Source organism: Sabethes cyaneus, chromosome 2 (assembly GCF_943734655.1).
Source record: "Sabethes cyaneus chromosome 2, idSabCyanKW18_F2, whole genome shotgun sequence".
NCBI lineage: Eukaryota > Metazoa > Arthropoda > Insecta > Diptera > Culicidae > Sabethes > Sabethes cyaneus.
The window spans coordinates 233,724,090-233,748,078 of NC_071354.1; the positions used below are offsets into that span (position 1 = coordinate 233,724,090).

Below are 23,989 nucleotides of genomic sequence, written 5' to 3' on the forward strand. Positions count from 1 at the left end.
CAGTTTTTCCAAAATTGGAAAAAATGGTGTCATCCGAAAAGGAACGTAGCGAATTGATTTTGCGCAAGCACCTGGAAAATCCTCAACTATCTTATCGGGACATCGGGAAACAACTCGGAATCGTGCACTCAACTGTGAGTAGTGTGGTTAAACGTTACTACGAAACTCTGAGCATCGAACGGAAGGAGAAATGCGGCTAGAATGGATGTTTTATTAGTCATCTGCTAATGCACCGGAACTAAGGCCGATTGAAAAAAACTGGGCTGTCATGAAGCAGGCACTACGGAAGCATCCCAAGGAGGTCAAATCTGAGGAAGACATGAAGAATAAGTGGGTTTCCGTACAGAAGAAACTGCAGCGAGATGTTGTCCAGAACCTTATGAGTGGAGTTAAACGTAAGGTGTGAACATACGGTTACGGTATTGAAGTGGAATTGGTTACATTTTATTGCCTGAAAACATTTGAAAAGCATGGTTCTGTGGTGCAATTTCATGTGGGGCGCCCTTTAGAAGAAACTTTAGTTAAGTGATGAAGCGCATTTTTGGTTGAAAATTTTTGGTGCCACGTTTGAAGTAAAGAGAATCCCTGCGCTATTTTCGAAACACTGGTACAGCCTAAAAAAGTCACTGTTTGGCGCGCTATATGGGAACGATGAGCAGTAACAGTTATTGTTGACGGCCTGCAGGGTGACTATTTCGTGCCTTTATTATGAAGGAGCTGTGGTTTCAACAAGACGGTGCAACATGCCACACAGCGGGTTCCGCAATTGATTTATTGAAAGAAACGTTCGGCATCCGTGAATTGGCCTGCAAGACTGTTCTATTCAGCACCGTTGGGCTGTTTCGTGTGGTGCCATGTGAAGTCTCTGGTGTTTGTGGATAAGCCACAGACTACTGACCTCTATTGGCTGCCATTGTTGCAATACAATTTTTTATACGTCCCCCCAATAATGGATGAAAAACGAGACTTGAGTGTATGTTTCCATTCGATTGATGCAATTATTTCCAAGCTCCATTAGAAACTGGCTGTTATCCTGTGCAAAATTTCGAATTTTCCTAACATGCAGCAAATTAAAATTAACGGTCCTAGGTAACTGCCTTGTGGTACACCAAAAGTGGCGCACTGGGTACTGACCATTAAAACATCTTGGAGCATGTTAGTTTATGCTAATTATTTAAATTAAGCTTTAATGAAAAAACGCAGTTTTTGCCTTTCATTTACAAGATTGTGTTAATATCTGTTTGGTTTTATATTTTAATTTGCTTGGTTCGATCCATAAAACATCATGTGTTTTAATTCGCTTAATTTCGTCCGAAGGAGAAATACAATTTTTCCGCAAATATTCCTCCGACAATTAATCAAGCCTTGCAGTAGCGAAAAAAAACAGCATCTCAATTACCCTAGAGCCAATTTTGATAAACCGACCAATTATTGATTTTTAACAGCATTGCACAATGGTCCCACTGGGCGATCGAAACTTGCCCGCAGCAAGTTGGGCGTCCGCAGTGAACCGTACGTTAAGCAAAACGAAAACAACAACAACCTATACTTGCCGGCACGGCCATTTAGGCAGCTCGGATAATTGCTGTTGAAGGTTATTTTCCCCAACAACGCGGTCTGTCCAACGTCGAAACGGATTCCCTAATTATGCAGTTCGGTAGATTTCACCACACTTCGGAGTAGTTTACATGCCGCCCGCCCTAAAAAATTGGTTTCGCCAGCCAAAACCGCACCTCCAATTTAATAAACCCCTACGCTCTGTTGCCCTCGGTCGACTCCCCAGAACCTCGTCACCCTTTACTGCTATCTGAAACTGAATTCCGACTAACTTTTGGTGGTTTTTTAATTAATTGACGATAATCGACGCTTTTTTAACTTGAGCAAATTTTTTTCCGTTACACTTCATTTAGTACAAATCAGTGCGCGCAGTTAAGGAGTGAATTTATTAGCTGAATTTTACTGCGTTGGTAGTTTGAATCCGCAGCAAGCATTCCCCCCTTTTTGGGAGGAACTTTGCATATCACAATAATACCACAGCAATTTATGCTTCCCAACTTTACATCATCACTAATTAATTCAAAACAATTGAAACCAGTTGAATTTACGTAGGCACGGCGATGATGGCGAAAATAATTACCTTCACTTCCAGCTGCGGGCCATTTTCCATCGCGTGCATGATGGCGCTGGACAATCTCCCGTCCAGGCCCTTGATTTCTGCCTCGATGCCTTCGGTCGACCGGACGGTGCTTATGAGTGGAACGATGGCTTCCGTGAACGTGTACCAGTCCTGATTCAGGATGCCGATATACTGCATCAAACAACCCCTGCAACGGAACGGAACGGAACATGTTAGTTGTGCCCAGATTACCTACCCCAATAATGTAATGAAACCGTACCTCATAACGTTTTTGCATAGTCCCGCGCATGGTTTCGCATGATTGTGGTTGTACTTTTTACAACTCGCACAATAGTTCATCCTGAGCAGTGCGGCCTTGCACGTATCCTGAAGATTTTCCGCTCCCAACTCGTCGAGTTTGTTGAGCACTTCCGCGCCTTCCCGGAGCACTCGCAGCAGAACACTGGCCGCGCCGACGCTGGTCACCAGCGAGTTCGCAAGCTGCTGCGGAATATCTCCGAAGGGTTTCAGATCATCGTAGGTGTGAATCAGACAATTCTTGTAGTCACTGTGGAAATCTACGTCCTTATCGGCGTGAACCACCGCGTGGTGGTAGGCCACCGGAAATAGATTTCGGAAGAACTTGTCTGTGACTAGACCGATGTCGTCGGTGAACGATGCCGACGTTAGGTGGTTCCGGATTGTTTCGTACAATTCCAGAATCGGCTCCCGTGACAGTGGGGACATTTTACGGTACACCGTCGAGAACAGATTCAGTGTTTTGTTCTCCGACTGACGGGAGAGTTGAATCAGGTAATCTGTAATTGGAGAGAAACAGAACACATTCTGGATTAGTACAAGATTGCTACGGTACGATAACGTCACATGCATAAATGTATGGGCAAAATATTTCTCACAGGAACGAAAAAAACCGAGTACCGAACTTCCAAAGTACATACAACATGCCATGGGAAGCGAGAATGCTCCAGGTCGTGTGCACAATTTTATGTATGAAGTCGTAAGCCTAACAGGTAATTCAATATCTGCAATATGTGGGAATGTGCACAAAGCATCATCGGTTCTGTCGGGAAGTTTCCGCTCCGTCCGCAGCAAAGGGTAACGCAACCGGAGAACGAGCGAGTCAAAAGCAGGACCAAGGAAAATAAATCTTAAATTCATCTTTTGAAATCTTTTTAACGAGGCCACAAGAGAGTAGGTACGCGGTGCCACATTTAAATTTAACCTGCAGCGGTGTGCAGCAGCAGCAGTCAGCGAGAAACCCACTCCCGCCTGCAATAAGGAAGAAAATATATAACGCGGCTAGGCGAAGAAAAACTCGTTTCTCCCGGCGCGGCGGCGCGGCTCAGCAGCAGCGAATCGGGCTTTTCGTTAAGGTGCAACAACAACAACAGCAGCAACAGCCTACCGTCCTGTTTGAACATTTTTCGAAGCCCTTCGAATGCGGCTGGATGACGGGCTGGCTGACTGGGTTGTTCCGACCGGCGAAAAGGGACGACCGAAGCTTTTGAATTGTTGAACGATGACGTAATCCCTGGATGCTGCTGCTGCAATGGATGAGCATTCCGCAGGGCTGATTCACATGATGATCATTCAGAGTGATTAAGGTGGGGAGCTGCTGCCTGTTAAACAGCAGAATTTCCGGTGTTCTGCTTAGAGTAGCTTCAACTACTGGTTCTAAATTGAACTTTTTACTTTTAGCTGAAGATTCAACTGTGAAGGTAATAGGGATGCTGTGCATAGAATAAAACTTTGAATTAAATTCCAAACCTGACTACTGTTGAAGTCGAAGCTCTGAGATGGTACTCGGAACGAAGACTCTTCTAAACACTTTTCCCTTGCCTGGTTCTATTCAATCATGAACGGAACAACAGCTTCGCCCATTCTGCACAAGTCCTCACTCGGCGCTTGAGGGAGAATATGCCGATTGTCGGAGATCTTCCGTCCAAATGAAATACGTGACTAGCGGAGAATAATCAAAAGATAACAGAGTGTGGAATGGTTGGTTGGTGTTTATGTAGTATGTAGTTATGTTAGTCAATCAGTCTCCCCCAGGGCAAGCACAGTAATGGTAACGATATGCGATGCGGTACCTTTTGCTTAAATAGATGCAGCGCGCGTGTGTGTGATAGAGTCGCACGCCACGCCAGGAACGAACGAAAAAGTTATGCTTACTGACGACTGACTAAGCTCGAAGTAAACTAGGCATACGATAGAGTGGTAAATGGTGAAATGATGATTCCAATGCAGATGTCGTCAACGATGAGAATTTCATCTGAGACAGTTTTGAGTTTAGAAGTCATAATTAGAATTTTAAATGTGTCCTACATTTCATGTCAAAATGTGCTTGACTACGGGTCGTAGTAATAGGAAGTAGCTAATTAGACTCGACGTGTTTTCTTTGATGGAGGTTCACAAACGTTGGATTGATAACGGTTTACTTTTGCAGTTGATTCGAGAGAAAAAAATAAAGTAATAGAAGTAGAAGTGAAAAATTGCTGGTTAAAAATGAAATCAGAAAAATCAAATAGTCTATCAGCATCTTCGCAATATTCTGTTCAGTTAAACAACCAGGAGGTTTGACTTCATTATTCTAATTGACATGTATAGCATCTTGAGCAAAGCATTACTCAACTTGAGCCACAACATGATCAACGCCTCATAGTGCTAGTGATTTTGCTACAAGACAACGGCGAGCCGCATGTAGCTCAGCCCGTTAAAAGCTACCTGCAAACTATGCCTTCTGTATACTAAATTTTAAACCTTAATTTGTTATGTCGACTGTAGAATTTAATATTCTCTTCTAAACTATTTAAGAAAAACTAGAAGGATCCGACCTTGTGGCGCCTCAAATCTCAGATCTTCAATTACTAATTTTGGCAACCCAGATAGGGACCGATCGACTTTGAAATACTAACCGGTGGTAGTGAAATTTGCATGAAATTGACTTTCAACCCAACAAACAAGCTTTTCTTTGTTAGGTGTGTGCGATGATGATAGTGAACAAAATTCAACAAGAAAGGCGTTAATTCGCTTGACGCACGTAGCTACTACCAGTACTGACATAACACAACGCCTCGGAAGCAATACTCCTGGCGGTGATCACATATTATGAGAAAAAAATTTCAACTCTTCAGGAATTTGAAATAACTTTAACATAATCGGTCCTTTTCAGGGCCATCAATATTTTGAAAAGATACCGCTGAAATGATGTCACCATGGAAAACCAGACGACAAATGGCAATGCCACGCTCAATGGTGCACACACCAGTTGCCTGCTTCCTTCCACGGGTAAGTATGCCGCTATCAGAGCGAAATAGACCCAGCGGAGCCGCTCGTTCCACGGGGTAATTAATTATTAAGGAAAGTTGTGCCAAAAACGAAGATGATGCGCTGGGCCTTGGTAACCTGGTGAAGTAAAATTTGGCTGGAATTGACATCATCAGCAAGCATCCGACTGTTTCAAACGAGTTCTCTCGTCGGATCAGCCCATCATCCAGCGCCATCCAAAATTTAATATCATTGTGCCAGCCGACCTCTCAGTTGGCCTCGAGGTATGATGCTGGCCTAATAAGCCAGTCGTCGTATGCTCGAATCTCGGCTGGGACAGGCTGTTGGAATCAACAGGATCGTAGCAACTGGCCCTGCAATTGTCCTGTATTCTAACAGCTGGCTGCGAAGTCTGTCGTATAAAATACAGAAGGTCAAATTTCGATAACGAAATGTAGCACCTGGGCTATGTTTTGCTTTGTGCCAGCCGATGCTTCCTTCATTAGCCTCGGAGCAATGCAATCAGCCGTCGATTTCTAGATGGTTCAGTGAAAGTGGTCCAGTACGCTTCAAAAGTGCTCACCAAAGCTGAATAGAACTACAATCAGTGGAATCGCGAAGATGTAAAATTTGCCGACAGCAAATTCCACAAAATTCCATCTGCACTTCCATCTGAAAACTCACCACGCTCCTCTGCTGCGAATCTTCGCATTCAAAAAGGGCATTTCCGTCTACACTGTCATCAGCAGACTTCAACGGTTTGCTTTGACTCTACTGCTGTATTATACAGTGTTCGAAAAAATTGACAGCCCTGCATGAAGGCGAATATAAAACGCATTCAGCACAGACAGTTTTACCTCTGGTAGTATTCTTTTGTCTATCAGCTCATGGACTAGTGACTTCTGAACTGCTGACAGTGTTTGTCTTTCTCAGTTTTCTTCCCTTCAAAACAATTCATTTGTGCATTCATTGCAGTGCTGAATGATTGCTCGACTAACTAGAAACAGCAAAGAATGAGCAGTATATTGCATCAATTCAGGCGTATTGCATAAATTGAATATGAGAATTCTAACCAACCTGCTGCCGTATGACTTCAGGATCGAGTCCTTGGCGACCATCAAGTTCGGCAACGCTGATTTTATCTCCGGTCAAAGCATTTGTCTCGTTTTTTAAATTTTGACTCTTGATGTTAGACATTCGTTTTTTTTTAATTTTGACTTTTTTGCTAAAATTCTGTTTTTTGTGAATACCGAAGTTTTCGACTTTTGACGTTAAAGTCCAATATTGCCATAAATAAGTCTGATGGGTTGTAAAACAATATTAACTCCGATTAGGTACAAGTTCTATTTCGAATCCAATCCCGAATGTTCAGATTCAATTTTTAAAGTTAAATTTTAAGTCAAATTTTAAATAAAATCTGAGGTTCGAGTTCGAATTGAAATTCCAATTTAAGCCCAAATCAGTTCATTAGTTTTTGAATCTAAATATAGTGGAAAGACAGATAGGCAAATGTTCTTTTTTATGTTACCGACTGTCGGTCTGTTAATAAATCAGAAGTTATTTTGTACTCTCTGACGTTTCTATACCATATCTTTTAGTCTTTAACAAAGATGTTTTTGACGTAGGACTACGTCTTTGTTTACTATACTGGGACTGGGTAGCACTTCGTGAAAACGAAAATAAAAGCGTAACGTTTGAATGAAAGATTTCAAATGTTAATAACTACCAAACTACTGAACGAAACTGAACAATTTATATGTCGTTGGATAGATAAAATGACCAGCAATTTTATGGAGGGGGTAAGAGAACAACTTTAATGAGGGCGTAAGAGGGGGGCTCCTATACAAATGAAATACAAATTTCCTCATAACTCCAGTACTGATCAAGCAAATGGAACCAAATTTGGCATGTGGGGGTTTTAGATGGCAAGAATTTTTACTATGGTTCCCTTTCTAAGGGGGGGGGTCTCCCATAAAAATGAAATAAAAATTTCCTACGTCCTACGTCGCCCTTTCGTACAACCCTTAGGGCTGTATACCTTGTAGTTTTTTAATTTGACTAGTCACTTTAGCAGCTAAGGTCGTTCGTGACTTCCCCGGGGATTTACCCCTGTTTTGACAAATGTTAAATGTTTTTTTTTGCCTTGGTTTCCTTGCTTTTTCCTTCGATTACTTTATCTCAGCTTTCTCCAAATAGATTTCATGCTGTTTATATATCTTACATAATCTTATTCTAATTTTACTACTAATTTTAATCTGAACCTATTCTTTACACAATTTGGGTACTTTCACCTAGTTTACTGCTTATTGTCTACCTCAACCTGGCACCATTAAATGAGTGGAGTGAGTGAGTGAATCAGTGGAGTGAGTGAGCGAATGAGTGGAGTGAGTGTGTGAAGAAGTGAAGTGAATGAGTGAATCAATGTTGCAAATCGAGCGAGAAGTCAACGATGACTACTCTCACATGAGAGAGAAGGAGAAGCATAACACTTAACGCATATGACAAACAAAAAGCTGTCGTTGCGGTGTGCAGACATTCTGCTACTTACACGCTCGGGAAAGCACAGCCTCATATCGTCATTATAACGGGTGACAACTAAAATTTTGGAATTTCTTAAGCTGTCAAAAAAGACAAAGATACCTGAAGAAGATTTGATTTACCGAAATTAAAGATACATTATTCATTGTTGAAAAAAATTAGTGTACATTTGAAAACGGTCCGTAATCGGCTGTTCGGCGAAGCTTTCGTTTGACGTCGAAACAGGAGCGTTGTACGGCCGTCATGTCAACTTTGCGAATGCATCTCTTGACCAATCAACTTTTTGCAATCCGTAGTTCTCCAGGTATTTTTGTACATCAAGGAACTCAAAACCCCGAAGAAATCTTCGATTGGGCGCACTGAGACAGATTTTTCGAGTCGTGGTAAATATGGGAACGGATGAATATTCAGGGACGATTGTGTTTTTTGGCGTAATGCGATGATGCGCTATTCAGCCAAAACACGTATTGTCCATCTGCATGATGTTTTTGTAGAAACGGGATCAAAATTTGTTGAAGAAATGGGAAAGAGAACGATGTCCTTCTGCGTCCATAATTTTGGCAGGTCTTTCACTATCTTGCTTGCGAATAGTTGTTGGGCATCTCGAAATGCTTCTTGTTTCGACGTCATTTTAAGCAAAAAAAGGCAAGCATAAGCAAAACAAAAAATATTGACAAAAAGAGGAGAGAGAGAGAGAGAGAGCTAACACATCCGTACTCTCATTTCTCTCTGAGCTCGTTTATTGTTGAGTATAGGGGCCTAAAAAAATCCAAAATTTTAGTTGTCACCCGTTACATAACTTACTCGCGAGTCAAATAACTCGTGAGCTGCCCGAGAGGGCTAGTGGCGCACTGGTGTACAGATTTTGCATTACTTTTTCATTTCTTTTTGATCTTTACCCTCGATTCTACTCAGGGGCGGGAGTGCGAGCTGCAATGGCAAACGAGAGCGACAACCGTAGCTGTTTGCTAAATACACACTCCCAAAAACTCGTCGCAGTTTATGAATAAATAAGAGCGAGAGTCCGAAAGAGATGCTTATGCCGGCGTATTCGTTAAAATGAGTACGCGTTGTGTAAAAAAATTGGACCACACGAGTATAGGGAGCCTACACTGCGGAGCGCAACACTGGAGTGAATTACCGAATGAGTGGTGTGACCGAATGAATGGAGTGAGTGAGTGAGTGAGTGAGTGAGTGAGTGAGTGAGTGAGTGAGTGAGTGAGTGAGTGAGTGAGTGAGTGAGTGAGTGAGTGAGTGAGTGAGTGAGTGAGTGAGTGAGTGAGTGAGTGAGTGAGTGAGTGAGTGAGTGAGTGAGTGAGCGAGTGAGTAGAGTGCGCGAGTGAGAGAATGAGTGGAATGCGTGAGTGAGAGAATGAGTGGAGTGAGTGAGGGATTGACTGAGTTAGTGAGTGAATGATTGAATGGATGAATGAGTTACTTAGTGAGTGAGTTCAATCATTGAATTCCAGCTACCCAAGGATCCCGCTTGGGTTAAGAGGAACGGTACACATACTTAATAAGCGTTGCTTCATAACCCTCCCTTCTCTAATTTTCCGTTCTTTTCCCTTCACGCCTTGTCTCGCTCTGGAGACCTTATCAACACATTTGTACCATTACTTTCTTCTACAGATCCCTCCATCCCTTCATCGAAAAAATTGCCGTTACAAAAAGTTAAAAAAATACCTGACTTCATTACACAGGTCAAAATAAAAACCATTGTTGCGAAGCCCACACTCGTGTGGTCTAATTTTCTAACACGCACGTTCTCGGTCTAACGAACACACCGGCATGAGCATCTCTCCAGGACTTCTTTTCTCATTTATTCATACTCTGCGATAAATTTTTACGAGTATCTCTTTAGTTATCAATCACGGCCGTCGCTCACGCTCGTCATTTCAACTCGAGCAGTTGATTACGAACGCTCACGAGGGCCCGCATTCTTATCCTCGTGTAATATGAGGGTGTAAGAAGAAGAAGAAAAGAAATAGTAAAACAGTATCTGCAGCCAAATATCCCACTTACACTCGTGGGTCATTCACAGCTCACGAGCTGTTGGTTTCGTGAGCGGACTGCGCAGAACGACGCTACGAGGTTGTGTGCTCACGAATAAACGAGAAAAAAATGGAATAAATTCTTTTAGGTCTACTATATTTTATGTGACCTTTACAGATAGACTGTGAATATGGGACTAATTTGATTACTTTAAAAATACTAGGAAGAGACTAAAACCGGAAAGAAAAATAGACATTCAAGTTTAAAAGTTGAAGGCACTGCATTACCAGCATATTCCGTTTTTTCGTCATATGGATGTGTGTGTTTGTTGCCGATGTGGAAACCCATTTTGAAGCAAGATTTTTAATTATTAGTGTCGTTTTAGTATCGACCTTGCTTTTGGTAATTGAATCATTATAACTATAAAAAAAGCGAACATTGTAACTGTAACATTAAAAAGCACTTTCCGTTATTGTTTTCTCTTCAATAAGCATAACTAGTTCCACGATGAGCATGTAGGTTTATCCCTGCTCATCAGTGATATCCAGTTTCCCCCCCTAAGCGCTTGTCCACACGCCCAGCGCTCAATCATTAAAAGAACCATCAGGACCAGAGCCACTAGGTCTGACCGGTAAAAACTCAACGGTCCAAGCTGGTCAAAAGCATACAAACACACCACCTATTATGTGAATGTCATGCATAATTATCACATTAATTGAACTGTAATTGAGAATCGTTAATCATCACATGTTCCGTGGGCACTTGATCCGGCTGTCTCTGTCACTGCTGCACTGTTTATGCTGCTTGTGCTACTAGCTAGGTAGGTAGGTATAGGTACTAACCTTCCATCATCCGCAGACCACAGCTGGAACCCCTCCCATCCCGTGGATCCCAGTGCTGGAAAATTACCCTACTTATTGCCTTTAAGCCCTTTCAACGATAGCTAGTAATTATTGCTTCATCAGTGAGTGCGCGCATTTGGTCGCCCGTGTTTTAGTTTGTTCCATTTGTGTTTGCACTGGAAATTGCAGAATTTCCGTTGGGTGAAATATTTACCTACGTATAAACACTCTCGTGTGTTTGGATTGTATTGTATTACATTGTTTAATTCAGGGTGGAAAGTATACATTTGGTATGAAACTAGTTGACGCACTGATTAGGATTAATTGCTGGCTTATTACGTCTGTAATGCTAGGTATGCTCGAACTTACAGTGGTGGACATACTTTATACCTCTATACTTTAGACGTTTTGTTTCAATGTTTTATTAATTGCATTTCATCCTAACTTTAATTGAATTTTTCCGTATTTTATCCAAACTTGGCCAAGTTTTAATAAATTTTCTGACTCTTTATCTGCATTTCGATTCTGTTTAGTTTTTGATTTTACGACACTATTATTTTATTTTAAATCAAATTAATCTCAATCATGTTGTTATGTCAATAATAAACCAAGTCTGTTCTATTTTTCACTAATTTTCCATTTCATCAGGTGTGACTAAAGGAAAGTCTACCACTGTAGGCACACCCCGTCGGCTTCAAGTCCCGTTTCCGTTCGTCGTCGATTCACCGTGGAAATAAATTATAACTAAAACCAACAGCATTGGCTTCCAAATAATTGATCGTATTAATCAATGATACCGGTATGTGTTTAAATACAGCACCAAACACTGTCTATGTCAATATGCCTTGCTGTGCCGTTTTCCCCTGGGGTAAACTGAACAAAACCCCAATGGCCTCCCGGGTCGTCGTCGTCATCGTCGTCGTTTACCCCACCACAGCATAGGTAAGGGCGTTTCTTTTTTCTCTCCCACGAATCGGTAGCTGAAGTGAGTGCCCCCTCCGCGCTAACCCGTCGAGCGTCGTCTACCGGCTCGGTAGCAACATCCACTAAGTTTATGCGAGCAGTATAAAGCGTAAATGATAGGATTATGCTGCGAATTGCTGACGATGCTTTCGCATAAAGCCAGAATGGCGCAGCGTGTAACCGCTGCCGCACCACCGCTCCCCACCGATCGAGTGCCGTGTTTTATGGCTTTGCTCGAGACGGAAACTTCAGGTGATTTTATTTAGCTGATTTGCAGCTGACAGCATGCAACTCAATGAGAGCGGTAATGAGGAATGCTCGCGTGCCGCTTGACGGTGTTTGCTCTGAAGTAGCGAAGATTAATTAGTTGGGACTCCGCTGCTGGGGTGCCGGATGAATAGCTGGTTTGAAAATGTAGAGTACTTGGTAATGGCGTCGTGCCATAAAAGAAACAGGTCCGCTTTGAAGTACAGTTTTATGAACTTACATGCTGGATGGTGTGGAACTAACATATTGGATTGAGCGACCTCATGTTTAGCAATACTACTAAGTAGCGTTACGTAGGATTTATTCTGCTAAACCAAATCTCTTGGAATTTTGTTTTCGATGTGAATCGATTCACTTCTGTTAAAATCAGCTCACCGGTTCCTGGCAACAAACGACGAAAGGGGTGCAATATCTCTGGGAAAAGTATCTTCTTCTTAGAATTCAAACCACTCAAGTGGAATTAGTGAAATAGTCCCTCTGTTTCTGTTGGCCGCCACTTTCCACGTAATGGCCATACCGTAGACCAGGTGATGCAACGAGCATGCCGTCTCGTGGTGTTTACTTTTACCGTTCCCGTAAATATTATACATCAAGAAAAAGCTGAACAAGCTGTCTGCCTGCTAAATTTATATCGACCGGCCGGGCCGAGCCGGGCCGGGGCCGATGCTGATACTCTTCAATTAGAACGATCAATCGGGCGAAAAATTAATTCAATATTTCCGATATTGCACCGTTCCTGCTTCGAAGTAAATAAACAAAGCATCGAACCGCAGAAACACCCACTCGATGGCCATTTCGGTGAATGTAATCTGATGCAAGTAAAACCGCAAATTAGCGCTCCTCATGCGTTCCTTGGTTGGGCTGGGCATGGCAAGAAGAATCATACTTATCGTCTGAAATGGATCGCGCTTGCTCGCTCTCGCTTAGGCTTCGGAAACTGTGGAATGCTTTTTCGAACTGAAGCAATACACAATCGATCCGTGATGTGGGTGGTGGGAGACGCACCACCCGGGCGGGATTATGGGATGCACTTTGGCTGGCGATGGTGGGGGCGCGGTAAATCGTTGCGGTATCGGGGTTTGATTGATCGGGCACAACTGCGAACTTGCGGCCAGGGTAAAACGCGTGTCAGACCGCGAGCTGAACGATCTTGAACTTGATTGATTCGGGCTGCCATCATGAATGCACTTGTTGTCCAAGATGGCATTCTCCGGTTGTTTGTTTCTAAATCACACAGCTGCAAACATTAAATGAGAAATCGAATCGAATATAATGCCGGCGTTGTTTCAATTGAAATGACCTACGCGTCCTTTATTGTCATTCGACGAGGTTAGATTCGGTTGCGGTTGATGAGATATTTTCTATCAATATAATTATTAGATGAAATTGCAACTTGGACTAAGCAAAAATAAACCTTTTATCGAAAAAAGATCAATATTCAACAGTGACCGACCTATTTAATACTGCATAAATTAATGCTATTTTCCGAACTTGAATGTGATTAAAACAACGCAAAAATGCAAATACCTTTCTCCCAAAATAGCCTTGAGCTTCGCGTTTTATTCTCCCCCCAGAAGTTCGGACACAGAAAAATCCTCCACAGTTTTATCAGTAATCGGTTTTTTTCACAAATTCTACGAATCGCAAAACGCAGCAGAAATGGGGAAAAAACTTTTTTCCTTTCATCCGGATAATAGAACCCAGTTTTTCGTTGCAGAGTGCTATCTTGGATTGGAACTTATTCCCGCTGCTGAACAAAACGAGCAAAAAAATGGATAAAATTTTTCACACAGCGACAGCAAAGAGCGCACTGATAAAATAAAATTACGTTGATGGAGATCTAACTTTGTATTAATCCGGGCGATAAAAGTAGCGATTTGTGGTTCACTGCATCGGAAATGGCTCAAGAAATGGCATAACGAACAGTGATTGGATTAATTTCCAACTTTACCACCGCCAACTTCAGCGAAGTCTATAGAACCAGTTCCATTTCTTTTCAACCGATTTCAACGTATGTACTTTCTCGTTGGCTAGGCCAATCGAAGTTTGCATTTTGGTACACATATTTTGAAACTTTCTTACTCCTAACAAAAACAAACGCGACAACACGCCGAGAAGGAAAGAAGCGAAAAATTAATTAAGTATTTCCAATGTTGCACAGTTTATGCTTCGAAGAAAATAAACAAATCGTGAAAACACCCACTCGAAGGCCATTTCGGTGAACCAAAGTCGAACCAAGTAAGGCCACAACTGACTTGCATATAGTTTTTGCTTGAAAATAATTTCCTATTTAAAACTTTTAATTAAAAATAAATTGCTCATGGGCATTTAAATTTACTCGTCCGAAAACTGACCACTGATTTTAACATCTACCATATCCTGGTTGTACCTAGTGCAGAATTAACCTTGAAATTGACGATTTCTGTTAAATTTTTATTTTGACAAAAATATCCTGCCTGAAGAAGCTAGCTGCTCAAGAAAGCTAGCCCCGGTAGCTATGGCCAAGCTTAGAGTCCATCTTCGATTATAATCTATGGTAAGTCTTCGTGATGCACTTAAAAAAACACTTAAGCAGCTTTGCATATTATCCCGTATTATCTCATTTGCAGACAAATGAGACAATCGTTGCGAAAAAAATAAAAAATAATTCGCTTAGCTTGCAGCAGTCAGTTTCATCACGGACACAGATGCTGGCGGGTTGATAACCAAAAATAAACAGTCGCGCTACAAAAATAGTCATTCCAATGCATTTTGGTTAGTGACGAAAAAGCCCCGATTTTATTGGAAATGATATAACAAATTTGGAATTTGAGATGGTTATTCGCTGAGTTTTTTTTTCAGGTAGAGAATGAAAGGAGGAAACTTTTTTCCGGGTAAATTCTACTAGTAATTTGATTATTCGCATTATAGTTATTGTACGTATTTTAGATAGCTATTTGCAGGCTATTTCGGATTACTATTTGAAGCCCTAACCTAACCCTAACACTGCCAGCAATGTTCTAGCACAAACAACTACAAATGAACCAAGGAAGACATATCTCGAACCATCAGTATTATCAACTTATCAAGGCTCAACCCATGGAATAAATTCCATCTTCCATCCTCCTAGCATTTTTGCATTATCCCAAAATAATCTACAAAGTAAATTGAGCGCTGCACGACGTTGGCGTTCGCGGTAGTCGACAGAAGCTTTAAACCATAGAGTCGCACCCCTCGAAACCAAACAGCTAGTGCGCAGTATTTATAACGGCAACCGTCGCCAAATCCCAAAAACCGACAGCCACCAAGCACCCCGCTGTCCCTGTAGTCTGCATGTCAACGTTAATGCATTGGAACGTTTGTTCTACTTTCTGAATTTTTAAGATTAGCTAAGATTTTTAATATTTTGCTCCTAACTTTCTTCAGCGGTTCTTTATACCTCTTCTCATCCTCTCCCTGGTTAGCTTTAACTGAATTTTCTTGCTTATCGAGATGAGTTTATACATTCTGGAACACTTCGATCAACATTAGCAGAAATCTTACTTCACTTAAATGGGAACATTATTAGAATGAATTATGTAAAACATAGGATAAAAAATTAATATGAATTTTAGGATCCCCTAAAATTTGTATTTAAATCGTTATTTAAATTGATTGTTAGGTTATTCTTCGATATCCAATTGGATCTGGTGACTTTGCTTATTTTCCCTTTTTTAAACTTTTCAAATTGGCATTATAGGAAAACAGAAAAATCAGAGGGGTTGTGTACAAGACACGACCGCATATATGAGTGACGCAGGACTACGTAAGTCTCTTTGTATATTGATAGTAGCATGTATTCATGCTTGTAATCATTCGATTCTTCATGTATACATGCTATATGTAACATATGTACATGCTACATGCGTTGTATGTAACATTTATCAAAGTAGTAACATTGCATACGTTCAATTCTCAAAAGATTGTGCATTTGAAAACAATTTAACAAAATCAAGAACACAAACTATTGCTTTCCTGTTACCTTACTGTAATTAAATATTGTTTTTATTATCCATGGTTTCCCACGTTGAAGGGATTTTACAAATTCAATCCTATTTTATCAACAGCACATCTTTTCACTACACTTCTAATGAAACGGCAAGCATGCGTATTCATACAGAGTCATATTGTAACCGAGCACTACAGCTGTAGCACATTTTTCCAACACAGATTTCAAAATCGCCTAGGTTTAATCGTCTCGCAGTAAAGAATTTGCGATCTATTGGGATAACGAACTTGTGTAATTTTTTCTGGCACACTTTCCTAACACAGACATCAAATTGGACTAGGTTTAATCGCGTTCGTGAGAAATCTGTTGGCACGAGGGGGCTTTGTCACTCTCTCTGGCGTACTTCCCAAGCAAGGACATCAAAATGGTCTAGGTTGAACCGCGGTGTTAAGAAATCTTGTTGAAATGAGGACGCTTTGTCACTTGTTTTGGCTTACTTCCCAAACACAGATATCAAATTGGTATAGGTTTAGATCATCGTATTGAATCTTCCAACCAATCACAAAGCGAGAATTCTGGTAAAACATAGGTTCATTATTTTCAATTTTTCAGTAGTTCAACATCAAGAATCCATACTTTTCTTCATTTGAGTCAATTCTTAGAAGATTTTCTGATCGATTGGTGTAAGAATATTGAAAATCGATCGGAAAACCGCTGAGCTATTAGCGCTCAAAACCTTTCATTTTTCGTGACGCTCGCATTTTTCGATTTTTTGGAATGACACCCTATCTCAAAACTTGCCGTAAGACGTAATCCTACGTCAAAAAATGGAAGTTTGTTAATTAATATGTACATTTTGACAATTCTGTGTATGATGGGGGGAACCAAGGTTCAGTTCAAGGTCCTGCCAGTGATATGTATGGTAGACTTACAGTAAATTCAAATGTAATTATCAATTTAATTTCACATTTCAATTTCACAAAGCCCAAAAAGGATTGGCCGGATGCACGAGCAGAAACACTTGTGCGCATTCCTGGGTTATAAGAAACTCTTTTCAGCATTAGGATGTAACTCAATTTTGTCATTTCATGGAGGCAAAACAAAGGAAGATAATAAACTGAAATCGAGTTTCTCTGTATGTAGACGTAAGGTCTGCATAGCAACATGGCCGTGGATGGGAACCCTAGTACACACATTTACTGCACACACGATGTTAAGGGACTTTTTTTGTTTTATTTGGTCGGCCACCAGCACACCGAAAGGCTATTGGGCGTTAAGGGACTTCAGAATTGTTAGAAAGCTCCCCCATCATTGTAGCAATTTTGACATACAGGTGGTGAAAGAATTACGTGAAAAGCCCGTCTTCTATTTGAAAGCAGACAAGGGCAATAAAATTGTTATCATGGACAAGGCGGACTATGATGAACAGATGCTTAAAAAAATTAATAACGGCCCATATAGGCAACTTAGAACCAACCCCCTTGCAGATATGGTGAAACGTGTTGATAATGTAATGAAAGATTGCAAATCCTTCATGGGAGATGCATGGAAAAACCTTCGATGTTCAAACCCTATTTTACCCAGAATAAAGCTTACCGGCTTACCTTCGATGTTCAAACCCTATTTTACCTAGAATAAAGCTTACTGGCTTACCGAAAATTTACAAATCTGGGAAAGAGATGAGGGAAATTGTTTCGGCAGTGGGAGCGCCAACAGAAAAATTATCAAAATGGCTAGTGAAAGAATTCCAGGCCATGCCAAAGAAATTTCCGAGTCGATCGGTCATGAGCACAGGAGATTTCGTAGAAAAATTAAGGGCTTCTGGACATATTGACACAGGGGAGAAAATGGTCTCATTCGACGTGGCAGCGATGTGCCCAAGTGTACCAGTGAACGAAACCTTAAATATTTTAAAAGACTGGTTACTAACTCAATACAGTGAGAGTAATTGGAAAACCAAAATTAATAAATATTTGCTATTAACCAGACTATGCATGGAACAAAATTACTTCACATTCAGGGAAAAATTTTTCAAACAAATAAAAGGGGCCCCAATGGGGAACCCCTTCTCACTTTTTCTATGTGAGCTTTTTATGGCGAACATAGAGAATAAATTAAATGAAAGTAGTCTCCTTCCAAACCGCTGGTGGAGATATGTTGACGACATTTTTTGTATCTTCAAAGAAGAAGAAATTGATATTTTTTTTGATATTATCAATAATGTCCACAATGACATCCAAATCACATTCGAAGTTGAACAAAACGGTAGACTGCGGGTCTTAGATGTCATTGTGATAAGAAAATTTGGCAGTTCCGAATTTGAAGTGTATAGGAAACCCACGAACACTAAAAGGGTTCTAGCACTTCAAATCACTCTTTTCAACATAAAATGGCGTCTTTTCATCACATGGTCCATCAGATGGAATCTCTGCCCCTTAGAAGCGAGACAGATTGAAATGTACTACATTTTTGAAGTTGCTAGGCTAAATGGCTATAGTAGAAATGCCATTCAAGCCATTGTCAACAAGAAAAGTGAGATCCAATATAAGAAATCTTTTAACACGCTCACTCCGATAACAGAAGATTTGAAAACAGTAGCTGTGGAATACGATACGGATTTAACGCACCACCTCCGTCCAAAATTAAAAAGATTAGCGAAAAAGGTACTTTTAATGTTTTGTAAGAACCATAAGTGATGTGTCTTGTTTGTTCGTGTTCGTGTAAAAAGATTTGGTTTAGATATTGTCTACACAAGTAGGAATCAAATCAAAAATAGATTGGGGTCCACTAAAGATAAAATTGAATTATTAAACAGAGCAGGGGTTTACAAAATTGCTTGTAGCCACTGTGAAAAAGTTTACATTGGACAAACTAAAAGGAACTTGGGTATTCGTTTTAAGAAACACACAGCTGAAGTTGCCAAGGCTAACAAAGGTAAACGGATACCTTTTTATTTTAGGTCCAGAGTAGCGGAACATATATTCGAGAATATCCACCCACTAACCCCTGAAAACATCCATCTTCTCCGCCCAATCAATGCACCGTGGAAGTTAGATGTTGCTGAGAGTCTGGAAATATATAAACAAGAATCTTTCTCGCTTAACAATAACGGAGGACAATAATCTTAACAATAACGGAGGATACAATTTTACATGCCTCTTCAATTTCATTCCCAATCTAGCACGACATGGGACGGATCAACTCAACTTTCCATAGAACCTGCCGATTTGTCTAGGTAAACTTTTTATTTTTTAATTTTGCATTGCTGAATGACCCACCTGCCTTAATATATATATATATATATATATATATATATATATATATATATATATATATATATATATATATATATATATATATATATATATATATATATATATATATATATATATATATATATATATATATATATATATATATATATCGATTCTTCATTCAGATCGTCAAAGCACTGAAGAAGGCTATATGTAACAGTCGAAGTACGTATCTGCGGATTGTTTACGTGAGTGGATGGTTAGTTTAGCTATGTTATAGTTATAGTGTAATTAAAGTGTAGTGAAATTTTGTAATTATCCTTAAGGTGACCATTGTGTAGTATAATTTTAGTAGAATAAAACGGACAACCTTCCTAACTTGACTCGTACTTCAGAATGAATTTATTCCCAGGCCGCTTCACATTCTTGTGTACTGAATTCTGCACTAACCAACAATGAAGCCTCTTGGTGGTGCTGGCTGGATACGCGTAATTAAGCCATCCATCTCTGGGCAAATTATAGATTGTTTCCAAACTTTCTTGGGCCTAGAGAGCCAGACTGGTTGAAAAGCAGTAAAAAGTATAAAGAGGGAAAGAGGCAAGACACCGACATTCAAGCGCGGAAAGAACGAAGTGCGTAATACGAAGAAAATCTCCTGAACGATGTCAAAATACTGGTCGCAGTTGGAATGTTCATGCAAAAAAGTTGGGAACTACCTATAAACCTATATCTTTCCACAGAAAAGTCGGTCTTGTAAGGTTTATCGTTCAAAATCTGAAAACCATTCGTCACCATCAGCAAATCTTCAAACATTAGACCAATATCATGTTCTGTTATCTTGACTTTTATAACGAGGTCAGGCATTGATCCATTTTTTACTACGGTAGTCTTTTACAACGGACGAATAGAATGGTAGAAGAAAGTAATAAATCAAAGGTGTTTATAGCATCCAAACAGAGTGGGGTAAGACGTGAAGGTCCGCTTCGTGACGAATCCTGAGTATATTACAACGAGACGTCCACAGGAAAGCGAGGCAGTAAATCCAACTCTTCCAGGAGAGGCAGAGCCAGATGAATAAGCAATGCAAGGTCTCCGAGAAGCTCTACCGTTTTCATGATACACGGAAGTTCTATTAATAATTTAACGAGGGTCATGATAGTGAAGGAAGCAACGGAGATTTGGCCCTCTCAACAAGAACAAGAACAACAAAACAACAGGATGGATGAAATTGAAATGCAGCTCAAAAAGAGACTCGCACAAGCCGCCCGGCTGTTTCCATAAAATGCTTGCCAAGATTTGGGATACCGACTACCGAAAGAGTGGAAGGATGAAGTTATCTGCCCAACTAAAAGGCGACAAACTTAAATGTAAAGCCTACCAAGCGATCCAAAATCATCTTCCATCGACTGTCGTTAGCAGCCAAAAATTCGTAGAAAGTTATCAGGCCGGCTTCATGCAAATTGCGAGTCCCCACGCAACACCAATTCATGGGTTTCAAAGCCGCATATGATAATGTAAACTGACGGAAGAGCTACGTTAAATTTTAGACAAAAACGGCTTTCCAGGAAAGTTGACTAGACTTGTCATGGTTATGATGGGGTGGGGTCCAGTGTTGTGTAAGAATTTCCGGTGGACTTTCGGACCCATTCGAATCTCGTAGGGGACTTCGATAAAGAAATAGTCTCTCCTGTCTGCTCTACAAAATTGCAGATGAAGGTGTTATAAGGCGAGCGGAGAACAATATGCGGGGGAATAATTTCCAACAAATTCATCAATTTATCTGCTTACGCGATGACGTGGATGCTGTTGGCAGAGTATTTGAGGTGGGGGGAAGATCAGTACATCAGACTAAAACGTGATACAGAGAAGGTTAGGTTGAAGATAAATACGACTAAAACGAAGTACATGCTGGCGAACGGAGCAGAGTGCGGCAGGGCATCAGCGAGAAAACGGAAAATGATGCTGGCAGCCACCTGTGTAAACGTAGTTTGAGTGCGTTGTGCGTTGGCTAAAATACCGAATATCACATTGGCGATCCTGCCAAATTAAACGTTCCGGTAAAGTTTACGTTTTTCAATTGAAGGTGGTAAGCGAAATAAAAATTTGTTTTGAAGCATGAATGGAGAGTGAGAACCGAGGCTGTTACATAGAAATGGTTCAGAAATGAAAAAATTGGCCAAGGTAAACGATTGAACTGGTTAAGTTGGAAAAGCCCAAAGCCATCAATTATAAAGTTGCACTCGAGAAGCTAAAATAAATAAGCAATATTATCACCGTGTGGTCAGACAAAAGAAGAATCGAATTTTTAATCAAATTTTCAAATTTTGATCTGAGTTTTCGCAATGTCAAAGACTAACGAAAAGATAGCCAACGTTGTTATATAATTCAGGATTCGTAAGGGAAATTTTTTTTGACTTGTCTTTGGAGTTTTCTTCCATTTCCTGTATTGTTGAGACCTATATTTTCATTAGGATTCTTCGGCCTTTATGCGATAAAATTGAAAACCGCAATCGTAACCAAATAAATCAATCACTTCTTTAAAACTATTCTATAAACGCTTAAAACTATCCACTTAAGTTTTCAAACGGTTCGACCGCTCAATCGGGCAATCGACAAACGAACTGAACAACAGAGAGCAAGAGAAACTTTTAATTTTGCTGACAAGGTGTTCGTTCGCAAAGCGAACCTAACCTTGCCAAATCCTCTTACGTGCGGCTCCCGGGGGGTACACCCGCAGCCTAAATACGTCTGGACCTCGAACGAGTATGTCGCACTGCGAAAGGTGAGCGAACAAATAGGGGCGTCCTGCCTCGTTCGGCATGAAAACTTTCATGGGATTAGCCCGATTGTCGGTTCGGGAATCCTGTTTTGGTCACAAAGTCCAACGTCACGTTTCGTCGTTCAACGCGTTTGCCACTCACCTCACCTATTATTGGTTGGTTGGCCTTTTCGACCGATAAATCTCAATTATTCTCAGCTGCCAGTCTGCCCGGGTCTTTAACGCTTCCGCACATAGCTTTTGGCGCGCTTTTAGCTGTGGCATTTTACTCTTCAAGTCAACTGTTTTTTTTTTTTTTTTCAAACGCCATGCCATGGCCATGCCATATAATCCCTGGAGTGTAGCAGCTTTTTAACAATCGAGTTATGAGGGCACTTTTATCGTTGTCCGGATGCTAAGACACGACGCTGCTGTTGCCAGAAAATATGGCAAACGAAGAACAGTTCCAATCACGAACTTTCGACCCAATGTGTTCTCTTGAGTGGGCAGGGACTAACTTCCCCGTTCGTACTGAGTTTGGGGAAAACTACTCGAAATTCAATATGTACTGTACAGCGAGATGTACCAACTCTGTTTCAGTTTTACATGTACCGAAGCCAGTCGGTTGGCTTCGGTTGGAAATGCAATCACCAGATAGAAGTATACTGCAGCCGGCGTCGTAAGAAGAACATTTTCATATTTATGAGCTGGATTTGGAAAGCTAAACCGGTAGTAAATTTGGATTCAATTTTTCGGTATCGTAGCTATGAGTGCATGAATTTCAAATAGAGCTAAATTATTCAGTTCCACCAAAACTTCCCGAATAAAATGTCTGCGCCGAAAAAAGTGTCATTTATCATTAGATTGAAATGTTTTTGATAATGCCAGCTTGTCCAAGTTGTTTCAAAATAAAAATAAAACACAGATAAGGCACCAGATGTCGGCCGGCCCAAAACGGTCGCGTTCCAGGCTAAGACGAACATTCATTATGGCCGATGTGGTGGTCCTACTTACCTCGGTAGAGATTCACCGTCTGCTCCCAGTGGCCCCGCTGGCTGCGGGTGTGGTGTTTGACTAGTCGTTCGAAGTTTTTCGCCGCCTTTGCTTCAAGCTGACTTTCCACTTGGCTATCACAGCAGGGACCGCCACAAACCTTGCCTGCGGAGGAAAAGTACGAAAAGAAGAAAGTTAATCAGATTGAAGATTTAATTCATTACTAATCTATGCCGGCAGTGCTGAAAGATGAAACTGACTACTGAGCTGATGGGCGGCCGGCCTGCCTTTCCGTATGCACAGGCGAGAAATAATCATGTAACTTCATTAGGCGGAATGCGAAATCACCGAGCAGGAGAATTTCATTGCAGAGCACGATAATTGCGACAAAAGTGGAACCTAAGGAAGCATAAAATCTCATTAGCGCTAGCAACGAGCCGACGTTGTCGGCGAGTTGCTACTATTTGCATTTATTAGGTTTTAAGTTTTCGTCGATGTAAATCTTGTTCGAAGCGTGATGATTAATAAGGACCATTTCACGTGAGTTATATGATCAAATAAAATTTTGAACCAATTCAACTCAAGCTGAAAGAGCGGGAAACAGAGTATTGACCCATCATGCGGCGGCGGTGGTGAATTTTCCGGATTATTTCCACTCTTCGCCCGAGGAAGATAAATCCTGCGTGTCAGATGACGAGATAATCTCATCCGAAACATTCAATGGCTACGCCATTTTCGATGAATTTCATTTGCCGACCTTTCCCCGGTGCGGCACTATCTCCTCTTGAAGGCTATGTTTACTAAAGATTCATCATGCCAGATTAACACGTTGCTAGCAACGTATTTTATGGAAAATTCTTTCGGCTTACTCTATCGACTATCTATCGGGGGAAGCTTTTCAAGCTTACGTATTCAAGATTAAGGGCGGCAAAACGGGGAAGGATGTTGGGCAGCCTGCCATACTCAAAACGATGAGACGGCAAATCTTCTGACACAAGTGAGCGATGATGA

The 23,989-nt window shown here is 40.9% G+C and overlaps 1 protein-coding gene across 1 annotated transcript in view; it reads right to left on the reverse strand.

Moving 5' to 3' along the window:
• The window catches only part of LOC128737954 (division abnormally delayed protein), a 341,312-nt gene that overhangs the window by 32,383 nt on the left and 284,940 nt on the right, over positions 1 to 23,989 (reverse strand). The window contains exons 2-4 of the mRNA XM_053832738.1: positions 23,000 to 23,143; positions 2,397 to 2,934; positions 2,138 to 2,324 (exon numbers count right to left, since the gene is read on the reverse strand). Coding sequence (XP_053688713.1) covers positions 2,138 to 2,324; positions 2,397 to 2,934; positions 23,000 to 23,143 — 869 coding nt within the window. The remainder of the gene's footprint in view (positions 1 to 2,137; positions 2,325 to 2,396; positions 2,935 to 22,999; positions 23,144 to 23,989) is intronic.